The sequence below is a fragment of the Typopeltis vanoorti genome, chromosome 10 (genome assembly GCF_054136105.1).
Source record: "Typopeltis vanoorti isolate ZY-2024b chromosome 10, IOZ_Tvanoo_1.0, whole genome shotgun sequence".
NCBI lineage: Eukaryota > Metazoa > Arthropoda > Arachnida > Uropygi > Thelyphonidae > Typopeltis > Typopeltis vanoorti.
Genome location: NC_143558.1, coordinates 15,196,767 through 15,218,209, shown reverse-complemented (window position 1 = coordinate 15,218,209; position 21,443 = coordinate 15,196,767). Strand labels below are relative to the sequence as shown.

General features: G+C 35.3%; 1 protein-coding gene across 2 annotated transcripts in view; it reads right to left on the bottom strand.

Moving 5' to 3' along the window:
- Positions 1 to 21,443, bottom strand: part of LOC150102184 (serine/threonine-protein phosphatase 2A 56 kDa regulatory subunit epsilon isoform-like) — a 270,781-nt gene that overhangs the window by 25,196 nt on the left and 224,142 nt on the right. For both annotated transcript variants that reach the window (XM_090399531.1, XM_090399530.1), the window contains exon 11: positions 9,446 to 9,675. In XM_090399531.1, the coding sequence (XP_090255657.1) occupies positions 9,446 to 9,675 (230 nt within the window). The remainder of the gene's footprint in view (positions 1 to 9,445; positions 9,676 to 21,443) is intronic.

Below are 21,443 nucleotides of genomic sequence, written 5' to 3'. Positions count from 1 at the left end.
GAGAATAGAATATGATGATTATAGCATTTTTAAAAAAGACAGAGAAAAAAAAAAGATGTGGGGTATTACTGATGATTTCAGAACAACTGTGGTCACTCAATATGCAACATGAAAAAAAGCAGTAATGACAATAGCTTTGATGCAATTTGGTGTGAAGATGAAATAAGCACTAAATTTTAGATTTTGTTGAATGTTTTTCACTTGATTATAAATTAAATTAAAGATGCCAAGAAATTGTTTAATCCCTTATCCAAGTGTAAGCAAACAAAATTTGCACGAGAATTATCTTCATGAAAAGGCAACTTGTATATAGAGGCTAGTGACTTTACATAATTGCCTTAGCATCCCAAAATGCAAAACACACTACCCAGACCTAGAAGAGATACCAACGTTGAAAATGCAGAAGTCATATTTCCTATACACACTTTGTTTACACTTATTGTTTACACTTGGATAAAGTATTAAACAAGAATATAATTTCTTGGCATCTTTAATTTATAACCAAATGAAAAAACTTTTTAAAATTGGCTCTAATACAGAGTATTTTGATAATAAGGTGTTACACCATTTCACTACCTGTATATAGGAAATATATGACTCCCACATTACTTCAATCTTGGTATCTTCTTCTAGGTCTGGCTTCCACTGAAGAGACTTCAATAAAGGTCAAAACTGGTCTGGGTAGTGGCTGTTCCCACAATGCATAGTATTATACATACTCGAAAGGACGCGCTTTGCATTATGGGATGCTCAGACAATGTGAAGTCACTATCCTCTATATACAAGAAGCCTAGTCATGAAGATACTTGTGCAAATGTAAATTTGCATGTAAAGTATTTGCTTATGCTTGGATAAAGAGTTATTGTTACAGGCAAGGGAATGCATAAGGAGATGATTCTAAAATGTTCAGACAAATAATATTGCTGAATGACAGGAGGATGATAATAATCGGTGACAACTACAAAAGCATTGAATGGAAGCAATAACGTGTGTTTAAGGAGATTGGATTCCTTAAGCTGCTTAGGGACAAGTATCTCATTCAACATGTAGTTGAAACATCACTCGAGTATTAAATCAGTGTTTAATATCGTGTCATATAGTGATAACAGAAAATGTTACCATGATGTCACCATTTGAGAGTGATTATGTTGTTTTGACAGGTACAAGCTTCAAGGAGAAGGAGCTAGAGAGAGAGAGAGATGTGTGTAATAACAGAACAGGGGACCATGATAAAAATTAAAGAAACAGATTGGTGATGTGCAGTGGCATGATCAGTTGAAGTAGAGAGAAATCAGCAATGCATGAAACCTGGTCTGGAATCAGTTACTTATGACAATGTCAGATTGTATTCCTAACATAGTGGAAATGTTCAATGAGTATTTCGATAGTGTAATTTCCCATGGGGCAGGGAGGAAGAGTAGTACTGAATAATGACAGGAAGGGGAACAGAAGACTGACAGTTCAAGAATGGAAACTATTTAGAATATTAAGTAACCGTGATGTTAATAAGGCTGTGAGAATAAAAGAGATATCACCACTTATATTACAGTAGACCCAAAGGTGGTGATACTAAGGTAGAAGTAATGCAAAAGTCATATCACTATATACCAGTTGCCAAAAGGTGTCAACACCTTATGTTGAATTTTTTCTTGACAATTATTCATAAGACTATTACACTTTTTATATAATCTTTATCAAGTAGCTTTATTTTATCCTCCTACATGTTTCGCCAATCTGTTTCTATTGGCATCCTCAGGGAATACAAACTAGTAAGCTAAAATGAAGGTTACAGATTAGGTTATAACCGATGGTTCTAAATCATACAAAAAATTGGTATTGTGCGTGACAATGTGCGTGTCTCGTTAACGTGATTTATTCATAATGGCTCATGACGTAATTGTTATGAAAGTTCATTTCTTTGATGTTTAATGATCTGATAAAAGTTTTCCAAATTTCTGGTAAAATTAGACCTTGATTCTTGTTTAGGTTTTCAGTTTTATGGACGACTGTAGCTGCTTCTTTAAAGGTTCTTGAATGATAGTTATCTTCTATGTATGGCATCAGGCTCTTATCCCACTCAATGTGATGGTTAGTAGAGGCAAAGTGGCATGAAAGGCCTGAAATGTCTTGTCTGTTATTTCTGACATATCCTATGTGTTCTTTCTTTCTCGTTTCAAAGCTTCTAGATGTCTGACCTACGTAACTAATACCACATGAGCAAGGAATATTATATATTCCAGCGTACTTGTAGAATGGGTGAGGATCTTTCGGTGATCTTAAAAATTTCCGAATAGTGTTGATTGATTTGAATGCCACTCTGATCCTATGTGGTTTTAAAAGGTTAGCTAATTTTTTGGAAAGGTTGTTGACAACCTGCCACTTTGCCTCTACTAACCATCACATTGAGTGGGATAAGAGCCTGATGCCATACATAGAAGATAACTACCATTCAAGAACCTTTAAAGAAGCAGCTACAGTCGTCCGTAAAACTGAAAACCTAAACAAGAATCAAGGTCTAATTTTACCAGAAATTTGGAAAACTTTTATCAGATCATTAAACATCAAAGAAATGAACTTTCATAACAATTACGTCATGAGCCATTATGAATAAATCACGTTAACGAGACACGCACATTGCCACGCACAATACCAATTTTTTGTATGATTTAGAACCATCGGTTATAACCTAGTCTGTAACCATCATTTTAGCTTACTAGTTTGTATTCCCTGAGGATGCCAATAGAAACAGATTGGCGAAACATGTAGGAGGATAAAATAAAGCTACTTGATAAAGATTATATAAAAAGTGTAATAGTCTTATGTCAACACCTTATTATTAAAATTCTCTGGATTAGAGATAGTTGATGGAAGTCATATATGGTGCTATGACCTTTGCATTACTTCTATCTTAGTGTCACCATCTCTGGGTCTAGCTCCCACTGACGAGACCTCAACAAAGGTCAAAACCAGTCTGGGTAGTGATCCTTTCCATAATGCATAACATTATACATACCCATAAGGATATGTGCTTTGCATTATGGGATATTAAGGAAAGTGATCAGAACTTTTACCACCTTTACCACGAGTTGTCCCAGTCCTGAAAATATTTCAGGCGCAAACTTTGTTTGCTTACACATAGATAAAGGATTAAACCAAATATGTAATTAATCATGTAGTGATGTTATAGTAGTCTGAAGATTCCTTGAAGGTACATATCAGGAAATTGATGATGGTGGTGGTGATGCTATAGTTCAAGGTGTAAGAAGAGATGTTTGGTTGTTTTCTGATAATTCTAAATTAGGAACAGTAATGTTAAGAAGTTCTGACATGATACTGTTAGAAGAGGATTTGAACAAGTTGGTACTTTGGACTGAAAAAATGGGGATGTTATTTCATTTTTGCTACATGTAAAGTTATGCACTCTCCAGAGAAGATGGAATAAGGTTTGTCATATTGGATGAACTTTGCTTCAACATGGTAGAGGAGGCAAGGGATCTGCAGATCTTGGTGAGAATGGAACTGAAGTTCAGGAAGCATACTGCAAAAATTGCTGCTTTAACGCAAAGAATGCTGTATGGATAAGGAGGTGATAGTTGTATAAGGTACTAATTAGGCTTCATTTGGATTTCTGTGCAGAGATCTAGTCACCTGCCCTGCCTATATTGGTGATAAGGAAACACTGGGAGCAGAGGCAAATAACTAAGACTACCACAGGACTCTGGAATATTGACAATGAAGACAGACTGAAGGAATGTGGTCACAGCTTAGTGAATAGGAGGAAAAGTAATGATACAAGTGAGACAAACTTGTGAGAGGAGCCTATTAGATAGATAGATACAGGGTAATTACTGCATAGGATAATGGGTGATAAGAGAACGAGAGGTCATTCTTGGAAATTGTATAAAGTCATGTGAGTAGGAAAGTAAAAAAGATTGTTCACTTGCTTGATGGTGAATGCATTCAAGGCAAGGTATAATAGTGATTGTGGTCTGTGAGCATTTCTCCTCCTACGATGAGTCTTGAGATTCCAATGGAGGCCTGGAAGCAGAGATTCAGAAATACCATTTAATATACTACTGGTCACAAAAATTTTTACTCGTTCATAGTATGAATTATAATAAAATTTGGATTACTATGGGCTTATACTGCACACTATGATCTGCAATATAAGCCTCTCGTGGTCAAGTCACCCCGCCTTCTCATGGTGTGGCCTGTTTCTACTAAAGTGGCTCTGGTGACAGTGAAAATTCCTGCTGTAAAGGAATACCTTTCCAGGTTGGGGTAAATGCCAACTTTGAATGCATTGCCAAATACCATCACCTTCTTATTAGGGACCTGAAGTGGTTACTGCTATGTTTGGTTCCCAGAACAAAAGTTCTGGTTTATCCCCCCATCATCCCAACCTTCAAGCAGGGTGAGTGATACCCTTCGAGGACTTACCAAAGATATTAGAGGGATCCAGTACCTCCCCATCTTTGAGGTTGCAGTAAAGCAGCTCCAGAGGCTGCCTACCAGTAAGTGTATGGAACCGAACCAGATGGTAATGTGCTTTTTAAGAGGCTTTCTGATCAACTGGCACATTATTTTTTCTGCCAACTACATTGCCAGGTCTTGCCTGGAGGGAGACTATGTGAGGTATGCAGAGAACACTGCAGAGGCCACATTCTGATTTGGAGACTGGGTTCTCTCTGTATGGGCAACATGCTTAAGAGTCTATTTTCTCCAACTTCTAGTCTCTCCTGTCTTTTTCTATTCACTTTTTGTAACATTAAAATATAAATCTCCCTCCAAATTAAAAAAAAAAATTTAACTCAAAAATCCCACAAAAAATATTTCATATTCAATTGACTAACATTTAGGGCATCAACAGTAACTTAAATGATGTGCATTGTCATCTTCAGTCATCTAAAGATGACAATGCACATCAGTTAAGTTACTGTTAAGTTGACTAAATCTCAAATTTCTATGGTAATGTGCATTCTGATATTCCAATGTCAAAGGATGCCCAACATAGAATCTCAACTTTTTGACCTCCTATTGCTTAAAATTTCTTTGCCACATTTTGTTTCATTCTCCCAATTCTAAAAATCATTCTGATCTTTTTGACTTCCTATCTCAAAAGCTCGATTTCATTCAGTCAAAAATTTCCAAACAGTGAAGGCATTCTTCTTGGTCCACAATTCTAATTGGCTCCCTTTTTTGAATTTCACTGAGCAAACCAGAGATTTTTGCTGTAAGTAGTGACTTAAAACAGATCATTCATCCCATACCAGGATTCCCAATAATCCTCTTCACTCATCCAACACTCTAGATCTTTCCTTAACTAGTTCTCTTTCTAGGTACTCTGTTCAGGTGAATTCACACCACAATTGCATTCAAGTTTTGTCTCTGGCAGAATGTCCTTCCTTCAGCCATTCACAACCTTGTGTGCTCTGGCATTACAACTGGGAGGACTTGCATGACTTTTACTCCTCTTTTCCATGGTCAAACTACTGTTTTCACAGATATAGATACCTATTGTGGTATTGTTACAGAAATAATCCATATTTCTGTAACAGGAATATGAAACAGGAGACCAAAAGCAAACAGCCTTTCACAAGTGGTTTGAGACCAAAACATCATCTTCATTCATTCAAGAGTTGCCTGCAACACTTGTAAAACACCATTAAAAGAGCAAAGTCCATATGCAACAATGATAAATGTAGAAAACTTTATGCATATGCTGCTGGCAGTCACACCTTCTGGTCCTTTGCCAAAGCTGTTGGGCACAATTTTTGTCCATCTGTATTACCTCCTCAATCTCACCCTAACAGCAGCATTGTAACATCACCTTTTTTTTTTATTACTTTTTATTTAAAAAATATATACATGATTCACACACGAAAGGCCACAAGACCTATAGCACACTAGTGCCGTGTGTGGGCAAGTGGAATAGAAGAAAGGAAGAGTCTGTTTGCATAAAGACAGGGCGAATGTCTTAGCTTCATTCTTCTCTTCCAACTCCTATATAGATGACCACAGCAAATTATCTCCTTGGAACAATTTATGTAATGTTCTAAGCAAATTATTGCTTAGAACATTACATTCCACGCCTCCTATTACTTTCTGCCAGAAAGACATCAAAAGAATCTTGAATAACTTGGATACCACAATGGAAGCTGATGGAATCCCATAAACTGTGTTCAAGAGATGAGCTCCTGAACTAACATCTATTCACTAAACTGTACTCAGCTGGCATCTACTCTTCAGAATGGAAGAAAGCTCATATATAACTAGTTCCTAAAAAAAAAGGAGATAAATGCTTACCATCAAGCTAACAACTTATTGCTCTCACTTTGTTTAAAGTAATGGAAAAGGTTATCAACAGTCAACCTTGAGAACTTCTAATTAATGACTACCAGTATGGATTTCGTTAACCCTAGATCCAAAGGAGATCTCCTGGCCTACATCACACACCTTTGGACCCATTGCATGGACAGATTTAGGAAACTTATGTCATTTCCCTTTTATGTAATGAAGATAGTCCACTCATCAGACTTTCCTGTAAATGTTGGTGTCCCTCAGGGCTCTGTCATTTCATCCATCCTCTTCTTGATTTATATAAATGACCTGCTCTCATTGACTGCAAATCATATTCATAGTTTTACTGATGATAATACACTTCACTCTTCCTACTTACATGAGTCTTGCTGGGCTCAAACATCTTAAGCTTCAAAGATCATCTGTAATAAGTGCCCTGAACACTGATCACAGTATCCTTGATTGGAGTGAAAGCAACCTAGTTAACTTCAATGCTTCTAGTAAAAAAAGACCTCTACTTACTTTTGATAATGCTCAGCTCAACAGTCAAGACCAAATCTCTTCTTGGACTGACTCTTACTCCAAACCTTTCTTGGCACAATCATATTACTTCTATAGCATTATCAGCTTCCAAAAAACTTCACATCCTCTTTCACTCAAGATGATACTTCTCTTCTGAACAGTTAACTTTCTCTGTATAAATCCCAAATCCAACTAATGCTGGAATCCTGTTGTCATGTAATGGGCTGTGCATCTAATACCTCCTTAAATTTTGATGCTGTTCAGAAAAGAGCAGTCCAATTGATAAATGACACCTCTCTCTTCAGCCACATTCCCATAGAAGATCAGTTTCCACATTGTGTTGTTTCTGCAGATATTTCAATGGCTACTGTTCAGCAGAACTAGCATCCATTATGCCTCCCATTTCTGCCAGATCTATAGGAATTCAAGCTAGCTGTTCAACAACCCCTTTACAGTCTAACTGCATAACTCACTGAACCTACTACTCCCAGTCATCTTTCATTCCTTCCACCTCAGTTCTGTAGAATAGCCTCCCCCATGAAGCATTTTCAAAGGACTACAATCCCAACAGATTATTCTATTCCTGACCATGCCCACACACACAACATCTGTTATATCACTCTGTCACCTATCAAAGTACAGCTGAGTTTTGAAGAGGAATTATGCAAACAAATGCCTCCTTCCATTTTTATCTATGCATCTCATATAATGAACACTTCTCTTCTCATATGAAATATCTGTAGAAACATCTAGAACAGACTCACTATTGGAGTCTTTGAATTCCATAATAAATATTTCTTTAATAACATCAGCAGGAACTGACAAATTTTTTACATTTCATGTCATTTTGATACTGTTCTACTACTCCGACTATGAAATTTGTGAAGTCAGCAAACAGCTTACTGAATTTAGCTTTATAATAGACTGTATTAAAAAGGCACTTTGGGTGTTCAAATTAGAATCCATCTTTCTTTGGAAAGTAGCTAAATGGTGTATTTTCTGGTATGTCACCTTCAGTTTTACACTTCACAAAAAACTAAAAAATGTAGTTTGTATTTCCATTCATTTATTGTTCATAATAAAAGGTGAATTTATATATTCAGCAGAAAATTGAATATAAAAATCATGATTCAATTTAATAGGAAAGGCAAATAATAGAGTTTATGAATATAACATGGTCAACACCAGCAATAGAGCCAGGCTAACTTTTCATGATATAATTTCAATAGGGTTATCTAGTCTGACTCATCTTGGCAAGACTGTTTAAAAAAAAAAAAATAAAATAAAATAAAAAAAAAAAAAAAAATTGCCTTTTCATCATATATATTCAAGTATTTAATTACACTAAGTTAATTCATGTTGTGAATTGCAAAAATAAGCTTACTTATGCCAATACAACATAACCATTAAAGGATTAAAGAGGGGTGTTAGGAGAATTGCAGTGAAACAAATAAAAACCAGTCATGTTAAATTAATTTTTTGTTTGTTTAATAGTAAGTCTGATTTTTATAAGAATGGTGATGGCTTGCATGCTATTCAAAATAAAAGACTGTTTGAGAATACGTAATTATTTATTTCAAAATTAATCTACAGATGCATGGTAGTTATTAGTTTATAACAGAGGGTGAGCGATAAGTGGTGCCACTTGTTGTCACAGATTGAAATGACAAGAAGCTCTTTCAGAATTGTGAAGACTGTTCCTGCCAATTTCTGGCAGGAACAGTCTACAAAGGAATTAACTTATTAAATTCATTACATAGGATACTATTATTCCTAGTTGAAAATAAAACTTTTTAGTTCTTGATCGAATAACTTGATAGTGGATGGGATGATGATTTTTTTATTTTTTATTTTTATGAGATAAAATATGCAAAGAAAATAAGGCAAAACATTCTGAATGCACTTAGACACAAGGCTGAAAATTCAATTGACACTTTTCTCTGATAATTTGCCGATGGCGAGTACATTTCTGGAGCCCTTCTTAGAAGTAATACTAAAAATCTTGCCTGGAACAATCAGTAAAGAAATTCTTTTATAACTTGCTCATTATTTTATTTCTCTCTGCCCTTCTTTTTAATAGCAGATGACTGTAGAATATTTGTTGTCATTTGGGATAATGGCCAAAGCAACTTATGATGCAAGATACAGCAGGTGCTTATGACTTACCACAGAGACATCGTAAGTACAATTGTGCAAGCATGTAATAATTATTTATTTTCCTCTGTTTATGGTAAGGGCTTGACAATACAAATTTTTAAGAAGTATGAGCTCAAGAAATTACTGCAGGTCATACGCCATCTTCACAAATATAATTCAAATTAATTTAATCAAGGGGAGATATATGATAATTCTGAAGGGGAGATTTATTTCCTGAGGATTTAAATTAACTAGATTTACTGTACGTAATTCAGAATCAATTAAAAAAACATTAAATGAAAATCTCATGTTTGTTCTGCATTTCTTTAATGTTAAGACAATCTTTTGATACTGACTTCGTAAGTTTCAGGGAAAGGGAGGGGGGAATTAAAATTTATCTAAGAAAAATAAACAATTATATCATTTAATACATATTCTGTCTTTTTTTAATATTTTTTTTTAACATTTAGCATTATACAGTACTTACTTTTGCCTCTCTGATTTGTAAGAGGCAGTTAATTCATCAAAAAGTTTGGAGTTCATCTCCATGAAAGTTTTGAGGATATTATATACCAAAGCAATAATTGTCTGATTCCAGTGTTCCTTAGAGATACGATATAGGGCAGGGAACATAATGGGCATAATTACAGCATTATTTTCTTCAATTAAACTCAGTATGTATTCATTATTCCAAAAGTATAGAGCTCTCTCGGCCACCTAGAAAACAAATAATTTCATTCAGTTTCTTGAAAAGTAGGTGAAATTTAGTAGTATTATCAATTTACAGATAAAAAAATACTATTGTGGGGGAAGGCAGTAGATGGTGTTGTGTGTGGTTGGAGGATTAAGTAATAGTCTAGTAGTGTCCTCCGATAATGACTGCATGGATGTGTCAAGTAATAATTAGTATATTATCACTAACAACAATTTAGGTACTATACGCACTGTATATTAAGTAAGGGGGATACATATTTTTACCTCTGATTTGTAATAGAAAGTTAATTCATCAAAAAGTTTGAAGTTCTTATGCATGAAAGTTTTGAGGATATATGCCGAAGCAATAAACAGGTACTACATGCACGCACGCACGCACGCACGCACACAGTAAGGAGATATATATATTCAGTAAAGTGAAATATACCCATGATCAGAATTGCATTATTATGCAGCTGCTTGTCAAAAGGGCAAGTATTATGATTACTTTCTAGTGTGTGTGTGTGTTTGCTACCTGCAAGTGTGTGCTTGTGGCTCTTTAAGAAAATGATTTGAAGATTTGTTTATAATGCTTTTGTTTGGAAAAAAAAAACTTCAAAATTAAAAAAAAAAAAAACAGTACTAATTGAATATCTTTAATTGTTAGTTTAAGTATGATTTGCGAGCCCATATGTTCAAACTTAATAACTGAGGACTTTTTGAACTATTTATCACTAATCAGAACAGGTTAAACTTATAGAAGAAATATTTAGTTTAAAAATCAGTTTACTGTCTTTCATTTATTGACAGCGTCTTCAGGAAATTTTACAAGGAACATACAAAACATCTGAAACACTTCCAACAGCCTTTATTTTGCAAGTTGAAAGACAGAATGGTCACTCATGCATATCATCAGGCACATCATGCAGAACATGTATACTGTTTTGTAAAACATGTGATTACTGGCATAGAGGTCTTGAATATGACCTCTCCAAGAAAGACAGCCTGGTTGGCTGAGTGGTTAGCATACCTGCTCTTTAACCGCCTACAGATTGGAGGTGATTATCTTAATTGGTGTACTGCTATTGCTGTTCCTTGCACCATTAAAACCATAAAATGTCATCATTATCTCCAGGAAATTGATGAAGCCAGGGATTTTTTGCTAGTGGATAGGGAGTTAAAGTTTAAAGGGCATACTGCAAAAGTGGCTAAACCAGCACTCATTATTAAAAAAATTCAGGAAACATTTACTGTGTCACAGTAAAACTTAAGTTTAATATAAACCAAAATAATCATCTGAAGTTTAACCTTCATATGAAGTAATCATCTGGAGTATGCACATATACATAAAGAAAGAAGCAATATCAGATTCTACATAGTATGCTGTTACACTAATTTGGTCAACCATTAACACCTGATCTCTGGTGAAAAAATAAAACCCTTACTAAATCAAAGCTAGAGTTTGATATTTGATTAAAAATTGTTACGAGATATATTAAGCTAGAGAGCAACATACTCTAGCATAATTACCCACAGATATATTAGAACAAAAACAGTTCAGGTGGTGGCCAATAAGGGCTGAAATTATTGCTTAGTTCTAAAGAAAGAGTTTGTTGGAGAACTAGAAAGAACTTATGTGGGTTGAATGTGTGAGCGTGCGTGTGTGTGCACAGTCCAAATTCGAGATTTTCATGCCACCATTATTGTTAAGATTAGGATGGTTGATCAAAATTTCACAGACATGAATTTCACAGAACTGGTATGATGTAAGGAACAGGTAGCTTTCCAATCAGTTTGGCATAGGGCAGCAACTCTCAACCCTATGCCAGCAGGTGCATTTGCACCTAAGGAGCTATTTGCATACGCCCAGTGTCACTTATTAAATAAAGTAAAAATAAAATTCTCCTAGTAATAATATTTATTGAAATTGCAAAAAATTTTAACATTTATGTTACATTACGAACATTTTGTAATTCCTCTGTCTTTGACTGCGAGTGTTACCAGTGCCAATTTTGTGCATGCTTTATGTATTAAGTCTACCGGCAACCATATGATCGAGGGATGTGTCATCACTTCACTGGTGTTGTTGGCACACTTTGAACATACACTGTTTTCTCGTGTTTAAAAATTTTACTCCAAAATGAGTAATCCAAATAAAAAACAACAAACCAATAAATTCCACAACGATTGGGAAGTAGACTATTGTAACTTTTATAATTTTTTTAACTGCATTTCTACATATTTTTTAATAAATCTGAGGAAAAATCTCTTATGAAATTGTGTTTTGTTATTTTTAATAATTATAATGACAAAGAATGATTATCAAATAATTTGGTTGTATAATAAATGTTACGTGTGTATCCTACTTTCATAGTTCATTAATTGTTCATTCCTGTTGGAGGTTTAATGGAATATTATCAGTACTGAGAAAGGATTAAAAACAATTTTAATACTTCCAATATTTCATCTCCGTCACAGAGACATCATCAGGGATTACAAAAAAACTTTTGTAACAACACACACATACAAATGTAATACAATAGTGGGTGAAACTAAAGTCCTATCTAGGTGGTGCACCCTCTATGGGCATTTGTAGGTGGCCTAGGATGTAAAGAGGGATCTCTGATAGAGATCTTTCTTTACATCCTAGAAGGGAAGTTTAATCAATCGTATTTGTTTAAATTCGGTTGATTCCTGAGTGCAGATGCAAAGAATAGTCTTTCTTTTTTGAATTTACCATCCAAAACATGGTCTGCAAGGCCAGATTGACCATAATCGTGATTGTTGCTGATCTACCTGTCTGTCCGAAGTAAGCCAGTTTACAAGCACAAGGTACTCTATACACTCCAGGCACTGAGAGTTTGTAGATTTTGTTAGATAGATAGAGATAGAGGAACAGATAGAGGGCACTGCCATGGGTTCCCCCTCTTGCCAATTTTTACATGGAAAATTTTGAAAAACAAGCCATAGACTCTTCCCCTCTAAAACCTTCTATCTGGCTAAGATATGTAGATGATGTGTTCTCTATTTGGCCTCATGGCCAAGACACATTAGATTCCTTCCTCAGTCACCTGAATAGTCTATATCCAAGAATCCAGTTTACGATGGAAAAGGAAAATAATTGTTTACCTTTCCTAGACACCTTAGTAACACGCCTTCCTAATGGTAACCTTTCTTTCTCTGTATATAGAAAACCTACTCATACAGGCAGATACATTCACAAACTCTCCCACCACCACCCCTCTCAGCAATATGGCATTATTAACACTCTTACCAATAGAGCCCACAATCTTTGTTCCAGTGAAACTGCCATTTCAACTGAACTCAAACACAACACCTTCCTTTCCAATGGCAAAAGTGACTACATAATTAAAAAATAATCAAGTCCTTCCCCATTCCCCAACCATCTCTTCAGAAGGACTTCAGAAATGCCATCACCATACCTTACATCCATGGTACATCAAAAAAAATAGCCAGATCATTAAAAAAGTACAACCTCCATACAGCTTTTAAGCCCCACCGTAAACTTGCCACCCTTATCCGTTCCACCAAAGACCAGCTCCCTCCTCTCTCAGTGCCTGGAGTGTATAGAGTACCTTGTACCTGTAAACTGGCTTACTTCGGACAGACAGGCAGATCAGCAACAATCTGGTTAGAAGAACACAAAGTATGACGTGTTCTTCTAACCGGATTGTTGCATCCGGTTAGAAGAACCAGATGCAACAATCATACATCTGCAATCACGATTATGGTCAATCTGGTCTTGCAGATCATGTTTTGGATACTACCCACAGGATCTCCTGGAAAAAAAACCACCATGCTCCACCATAGTAAATTCGAAAAAAAGAAAACTATTCTTTGAATCTGCATCTGCACTCAAGAATCAACCAAATTTAAACAAATATGGCTGCATTAAACTTCCCAAAATTTGGGAAACATTAATTATCAAAGATCGCTCTTTACATCCTAGGCCACCTGCAAATGCCCATAGAGGGCGCACCGCCTAGATAGGACTTTAGTTTCACTCACTACTGTATTATATTTGTGTGTGTTGTTACAAAAGAAAGTTTTTTGTAATCCCTGATGATGTCTCTGTGATGGAAACGAAATATTGGAAGTATTAAAATTGTTTTTAATCCTTTCTCAGTGCTGATAATATTCCATTAAACCTCCAACATGAATTCTTCACAGCACTTAAGCCTCAACACACGAATTGTTCATTCATTGATAGTTCGTTAATTAATTGTTATCATTTGATATGATAAGTATAAATTTTCATAGAAAAAAATTATTCGTGCCCGCCATTTTCTTCCCAATATCAAATGTGCCTGAGAACACAACCAGGTTGAGAACCCCCTCACGTATGGTGTTACGAGCAGGATCCAAGAGGCCTGCTTTACCAAAATTGTTAAAATTTAATGTCATTTGTGTGGTTTTTTTTTTCTTCACCAATATAAGATAAGTTACAGGTGCAATGGATTCAGTATACCCCAGGGTGGGGTGGGAAACTCTTGGAGATTGAACATGTTTTTAAATTTTTTTTTGGTGGTTTTGTAATGTTGGTGCTGTTTGTGTGTAGACAAATGTTATTTATGATATGTTATCAATAGCAAGGGAAGCAAAAGTTACTGCTATATTATCTGAAGTGATTAAATGAGCTTACTTCAGTGTGAAATGATTGTAAAATGAGTTGCTAAAATTTCTGGCTGTTTCATAATGAAATTATAATTGAATAAACTTTTTTGTGCATTGTTAAGAAAGGGTTTTGTTGTTTTGTGCCAAGTAAGATTGTAATGGTATAGAATTCTATTTATTTTACCTGATAATCCATTAATGTATGGGATAGATATGGTTTTACTGTAATCTATATTATTTGATTTTTTTTTTTTTTTTGTCAAGTTTTATGAAAAATTCTATTGATGGTATTTTTGCTATAGCCATTGTTTATAAATGTATTGAAGAGGATTATCCAAACCGAGCAGCAAGGTGTGCAGAATTTGTGGATCAGATCGAAAATAGAGATTTATTGGATAACATCTTATTCAGTGATGAGGCAACTTTCCACACGTGTGGTCAATCGACACAATTGTCATATCTGGTCCCATGAAAAAATATCTGAAGTCATAGAATGGCAAAGAGACTCTCCAAAAGTTAATGTATAGCTTGGAATGACTAAATCTAAAATTTATGGCCCATTCTTCTTTCGGGAAGCATCAATAACATGTACTGTCTACCTTGAAATGCTTCAGCAGTTTTTCGCACCGCAGCTTCTAGATGATGGCATTCTTGATAATGTTGTGTTTCAACAAGATAGAGCACCATGTCATTATGCACTAATTGTCCGAGAATACCTGAACAAATGCTTTCTGAATTGGTGGAGTGGACGTGGAGGACCTCGACCTTGGCCTCCGCATTCTCTGGATTTGACACCCATGGATTTCTTTGCATAGGTTTCATAAAAATAGGTTTCATAGGTTTATCACCAAAAGATCAATAGTTTAGCTCAACTTAAAGAACACATTCAGTTGGCAGTGCAGGATATAACTCCTGAAATGCTTCAAAATGTGTTTCGCAATGCTAAGGATAGATCCAGCATTGCGAAGGATTTAGCATCGTTATGGGATATAGATGGAGCACATGTTGAAAGTTCTCAATAAAGATTTGACTTATGATTTATAAATCTGTTTTTGTATCATAATTAGGTAATAAACGTAATGTTACAACAAGGATATGTTCTTGTGTATTCATTATTAGGGTAAGGTTTCTGAAAGGTGATGAAAATAAAATTATCAAATAATTTAGAAATTTTTACATTTATAAAACATATTAAACATGATAAACATCAATCAACATGAGTTTTTAAAAATTTTGTCCCATTTCACTGAAATACTAATTCTGGAACACCCTGTATAAGATCTGACAATGTTGGAGTCCTGACAGAGCAAAGATTAACTTAGAGAGAAACTGTCATTAGGAAGTTAGTAATGATGGAATTCATTATTAAAAAAAATTATGGAAACAACTACTATATTATAGTAAAACTTCAGTTTAATATAAACCAAAATAATCATTTGGCATTTCAACCTTCATATAATGTCGTCGTCTGGAGTATACACATATATACAAAGAAACAAACTATGTTACAATCTACATGGCATGCTAAAGTCACAACATTTGGTAAACTGCTAAAATACTGGCCTGACCTCTGGTGAGAAAAAAAAACCTTACTACATCAATGCTAGAGTCCTGTTATTATTATCATCATCTATTTGGTTACAAATTTTTAAGAGATATATTAAGCTAGAGAGAAACATGCTCTCACATAATTCAACAATATGTTATAAGTGTTGCAATTATTATGGTAAACTAAAGATACATGTTTCACTTTTGATCAATCAGCTGGCTCTTTTTTTTTTTTGAAGAGGTGCAGAGACAGCAATCCTATTCCTAACTGCATCAAGTTGAAAAAAAAAATGTACTTCTGCCAAAGCACTTTGAATTTATGTCCATGCAAAGAAAGCAATAGTTAGGAACCAAATCCAAACAGCCTACAAAAAACCTAGCAATGACCTGAATTCAAGTTTTAAATTTCCAATCTGAACTCTCTAGTTATATGAATCCTGATATTTTGAATGCACTTCAAAGGATATCACTGATAATTCAGCTAAACATATTCTGGAAAGTTGGATAAATAAAGAAAAACTTATGGCTAAATTTCATATATTAAAACAATGGTGAAATCTGAATGCCAATCATACAAATAACCATTCAAGATATCTGATATCTCTTCCTTGGCATGTCACTCTAGCAGCGAACAATGGCCATGTGATCAATCTATTTAGCCACACCCAAAATAACGGTGAACTTTCACTATTCAATAAAGGCATAGTAGCACCACATAGAAAGAGGCATTAAATGTCTTCCAAATAATAAAGCTGATAAAATTCGTTTAGAAAGAAACAGTAATATTTTTAATAACATGAAATATGTAGTAATCGCACCAAAACAAAACCAGCAGAAGTCAAGTTATTAAAAGCTAATAAGGATATACTTGTTACAGTCAGACAAAGGTAGACTTTGTTACAGGTATATTTTTTTTACAAAAAGTAAAAAATATAGACTTAATTCTACTTTTAATGCCATGGTCATCCTAAATAGATTTGCTTTCATTATCAAATGAATCAATCAGTCTCTGATAGCAGCAGTTATCAACTTGTGAACTATAACTCAACTAACAGGATCAAGAAGAAAACTTGATAAAAAACTTAAGTCTGTCACTTCTTGGCCATGGGAGACTATTAAAAACTATTACCCCATTATACTAGCTATTCCATGGGGTTCACAAAGTACATGTTCCACTTCAGCAGACAGTTAAAGGTATAGACAGCCCTAATTATTGCCCAGCTTCGAAATTAGCATCAGCAATCAGGGATTTGGTAGGTCATCTGCCTGCCTATATAAATAACACACAATACTTTATAGACAAAATTAAAAACATAACACTTGGCAAAGATGATTTATTAGTCAGTTTTGATGTTTCTGCCCTTTACGCAAACGTCTCAATCAGTGACACAATTCTTCTTTTACAGAAAAGATTTCTGCCTGATATTATTGGCTCTCTTTGCCCATGTACTACATCCTGGTTACTTCATGTGGCAAAATAATTTTTACCTACAAAAAGAAGGTACAGATATGGGCCATTATTCCCTCTCCTCAACTGCAAACTTTTATATGGAAGCTTTTGAGCAACGTGCTCTAGATTCCTTTACTTTAAAACTTACAGTTTGGGGAGATATGTTGATGCTGTTTTGTTATCTGGCTGCAAAACTTTAAACACCTTCCTCAATCACCTCAACAAATAACATGAGCACATACAATTTACTATTAAAAATTAAAAATCATTTCCTTTCTTGGATATACTGGTCACGTCTTCCCTCAGGCAGTCTGTCCTTCACTGTCTACCCAGAATACACATACCAGCCAATATATGCTTGCATACTCTTACCACTATCCTTCACAAAAGGCATCATTAACATCCTCAAAAACAAAGCTACAACAATTTGCTCTAATGAACAAGCTCTCAAACAAGAATCACAAATTATTAGCAATACATTTATAAATAATGGCCATAGCAAAAATATCATCGATAAAATTCTTCATAAAACTTCATAAAAAAAATACATATAATACAGATTACAATAAAACTATACCATTACAATCTTAATTCTACTTTTAAAACACCTATAAAATTAAAAAACATTCAACTCCTCCAAGGATCGTCTCTGCCCACTGGCCCACCTTGGAGTATTATCCATTGCATCTGTAACTTATCTTATATTGGTGAAATCGGATGCATAATTCATATCCATAAAAATAATGCATACACATTAAATTTAACAATTTTGGTCAAGCAGCCTCTCAGATCACACTCTCATCACCCCTACACCAAATTGATTTTAAAAGTACCTGTTTCTTACATCATACAAAAACCTGGTATGAATGCAAATTTAAAGAAGACCTGTATAATTTGGATCAATCATCCTAATCTTAACAATAATGGTGGCATAAAAATCCCAAGAATTTGGATGGCACACATTCAGCTTGCTTAAATTCAAGTGTTTCAGCAAACCCTTACTTTAGAACTCTAAGCAATAATTTCACCACCATCTATACTACTTCATTCTAATTTATGTGAGTGATTATGTGAGAGCATGTTGCTCTGTAGCTTACTTTGTCTGTTAATGATTTGTAACCAAACAGATAATAACAGGACTCTAGCTTTGATGTAGTAATTTTTTTTTTCATGAGAGGTAAGCCAGTAGTTTTAATGATTGACCAAATTACTATGACTTTAGCATACCATGTAGATTGTAATGTAGCTTGTTTCTTTGTATTATTATTATTATTATTATTTATGGCATCTCCATGAAGTCCAGAAACTTATCGCAGGAGACCCAAATCAACCATCATACCATAACTCTCCTCGAATTCATTCACTGTCAGCGAACCCTTGACCCATTTGGCAATCCATTCCACTCACCACTCTCCATGCAAAAAAATCTGGTCCGCACACCCCTACAAACCACACTCTTACGCAACTTTGGCCCCCAGTTCTCTTACTATTTGTAATATATTGAAAAACTTCACTTGCATCAATTTTATAAAATCCCTTTAATATCTTGAAAGTATCTATTATGTCCCCTCTTTAATGCTGATCAACTAAACTTTGTAACCCACAAACCTTCAACCTATCCTCAAAGGGAATATCCCTCAGACCTGTCACCATCTTGGTCACACATCTCTGAGTCTTTTCAACCACTTCCTGGTCCCCAAGAAACCCAGGTGACCAAATCTGTGAGCAGTAGTCAAGAAGTGGATGAATCATAGCCTTATAAAGAGGGATAATAGCTTCCTTATCTATACTTGTAGCGTGTTTTTCAACATCCAAGTAATTTGTTGAGCTATTTTACCAACTTCTGCAATATGCCCTCTGAACTTCAACTCTTTGTCCACCATTGCCGGCAAAGGTTGGTCGATTGGTAGAGCCTCTGCTACTAATGGCTCAGTTAAGTAAGTTTGAGCGCGGTTAGTAGTTGGAAGGGGGCCAATCGTTCGATGCTGTCGGCACACTCTCCCTCGATGAGTCTTTGGACTCCCTGGAGGTGTCAAAATAATAATAATAATAATAATGCCGTGGGCAAAGCGTGTTTTTCAACATCCAAGTAATTTGTTGAGCTATTTTACCAACTTCTGCAATATGCCCTCTGAACTTCAACTCTTTGTCCACCATTATCCCCAAGTTGCTAGCCTCATCAATTTCTTGCAAACTAATACCATTAATATGATACACCATATAACCTCTTCAACCCAAAGTGCATAGTCTTACACTTTGCAACATTAAATTGACAATCATTTTCCTTTGCCCACAATGCCAATTTATTTAAGTCATCCTGCAGGATACCTACATCACCTTTATCAACTATTGCTCTCCAAGGTTTTGCATCATCGGCAAACAACTGAATATTCCCTCTTAAGTCTTTCCTGATCTCACTGATTTACAAATTAAAGAGTAGTGGCCCTAGTACTGAACCCTAGGTACTCCACTAGTCACCACCATTCTCCTAGACACCACTCCACCATATACTACTCTCGGGAGTCTGTTCGTCAGCCATCCCCCTATCCATGCTCAGGGCCGCCGAGAGAAATTTTCGGGCCCGTGACAAGTCTGTGGCCAGGCCCCCACTTAAAAAGTGCATCACTTTTGTTTAATATAAAAAAGTCATTTAAAACATTAAACATTCATTTAAAAAAAGTGTACAATAAATTCAAAATTCGATACATTACATACCATACAAAATACGATTAAAAATACGAACAAAATTAAAAATATAATTTTAATAATTAAAAAATCAAATTAATAAGAATACTTTTATTTTTTAGCGCATGGCCTACACTATACAGTTGCACACTTTACGAACAATCACAAAACCTTCGTCTATCAAAATACTAACAAGAACAAAGCGTTCGGGTAGGGTACATTACTGTGAATGCAATTATTAGCTAGCGCAGCCGACTGCAACAACCTTGCACGAAAGTTTATTGATGTCATCACCCGCTATAACACAGCGATCTGCACCGAGAGAATCGGTGTCTTCTGGACACTCATGGCGAGCTAAAGAGCGTAGCCGTCTGTCTAAAACAAAACACAGTATCATTCTCGATATGCCATTATCCTTTATCATTGTTCTATTATTATGAGAATTAAAACCATGCATTATAAACACAGTTATGTGACACTGTCCGGTCCCGACGGTCAGGCCCTTTTTGATGCCGGGCCCATGACAAAAGTCTCAGACGTCACCCCCCTCTTGGTGGCCCTGTCCATGCTACTAGTCTCATATCCATGTAATAATTTTCCATGTAGTATTCTGTTCCATGCCTTCGGAAAGTCAAGCAGTATCATGGTGTAGCCATTACCTTTATCCAATTCTGCTGTCACTTTATTATAAAATGTGAATAAGTTACTAAGACAGGATCTAGCCTTTACAAAACCATGCTGCCCACTACAGAGTATCGCATCCATATCCACTCACTGTTGCATTTTATCTTTCACCAAACTTTCCAATACTTTAACAACCACTCCTGTATTAATTGGTCTGTAGTTTGCTATCTCTGTCTTGGAGCAATTTTTGTGTAATGGTACTATCTTACCCTCTTTCCACTCCCTTGGAATCCTGCCAGAGATGAGACTTAGATTGAACAACTTTGTCAAACAATGATAATTCTCTTGCACATTCACATAGTACATCGCTAATATGCCATCCAGTCCCACTACAGTATTTACATTCATATTTTTTTAATATGCTGAACACTTCCTGTTCATCTACTTCAATGTTGATAACATCAGCAGCTCTGTAACATCATCAACTGTGAAATCACTACCTGATGATACACCTTTGCAAAATGATCACTCAGTAACTCAACCAATTCTTTTCGCTCAATCACCTTCCAACCACAAGCATTGTTTAATATCATTCTACCATAGTCATTTTTCCTCTTACTTGGTAGATAACGAAAAAACTAATTTGTAAATTAAGGGGATAAAAATCCCTTATTATTTTACAGCCAGTATGCGAAACTCTAAGATAGAAAACTACAATCTACGAGTTTCATGCCGAAGAACTATCGGCGAATCCAAGTGTAAGTGACCACTTGGTAGTACAACACCAAGGTAACTCGAAGCAAAGGTGGAGTAAGCTCCCTCACTATCATTGATATTTTCTCATAATGTG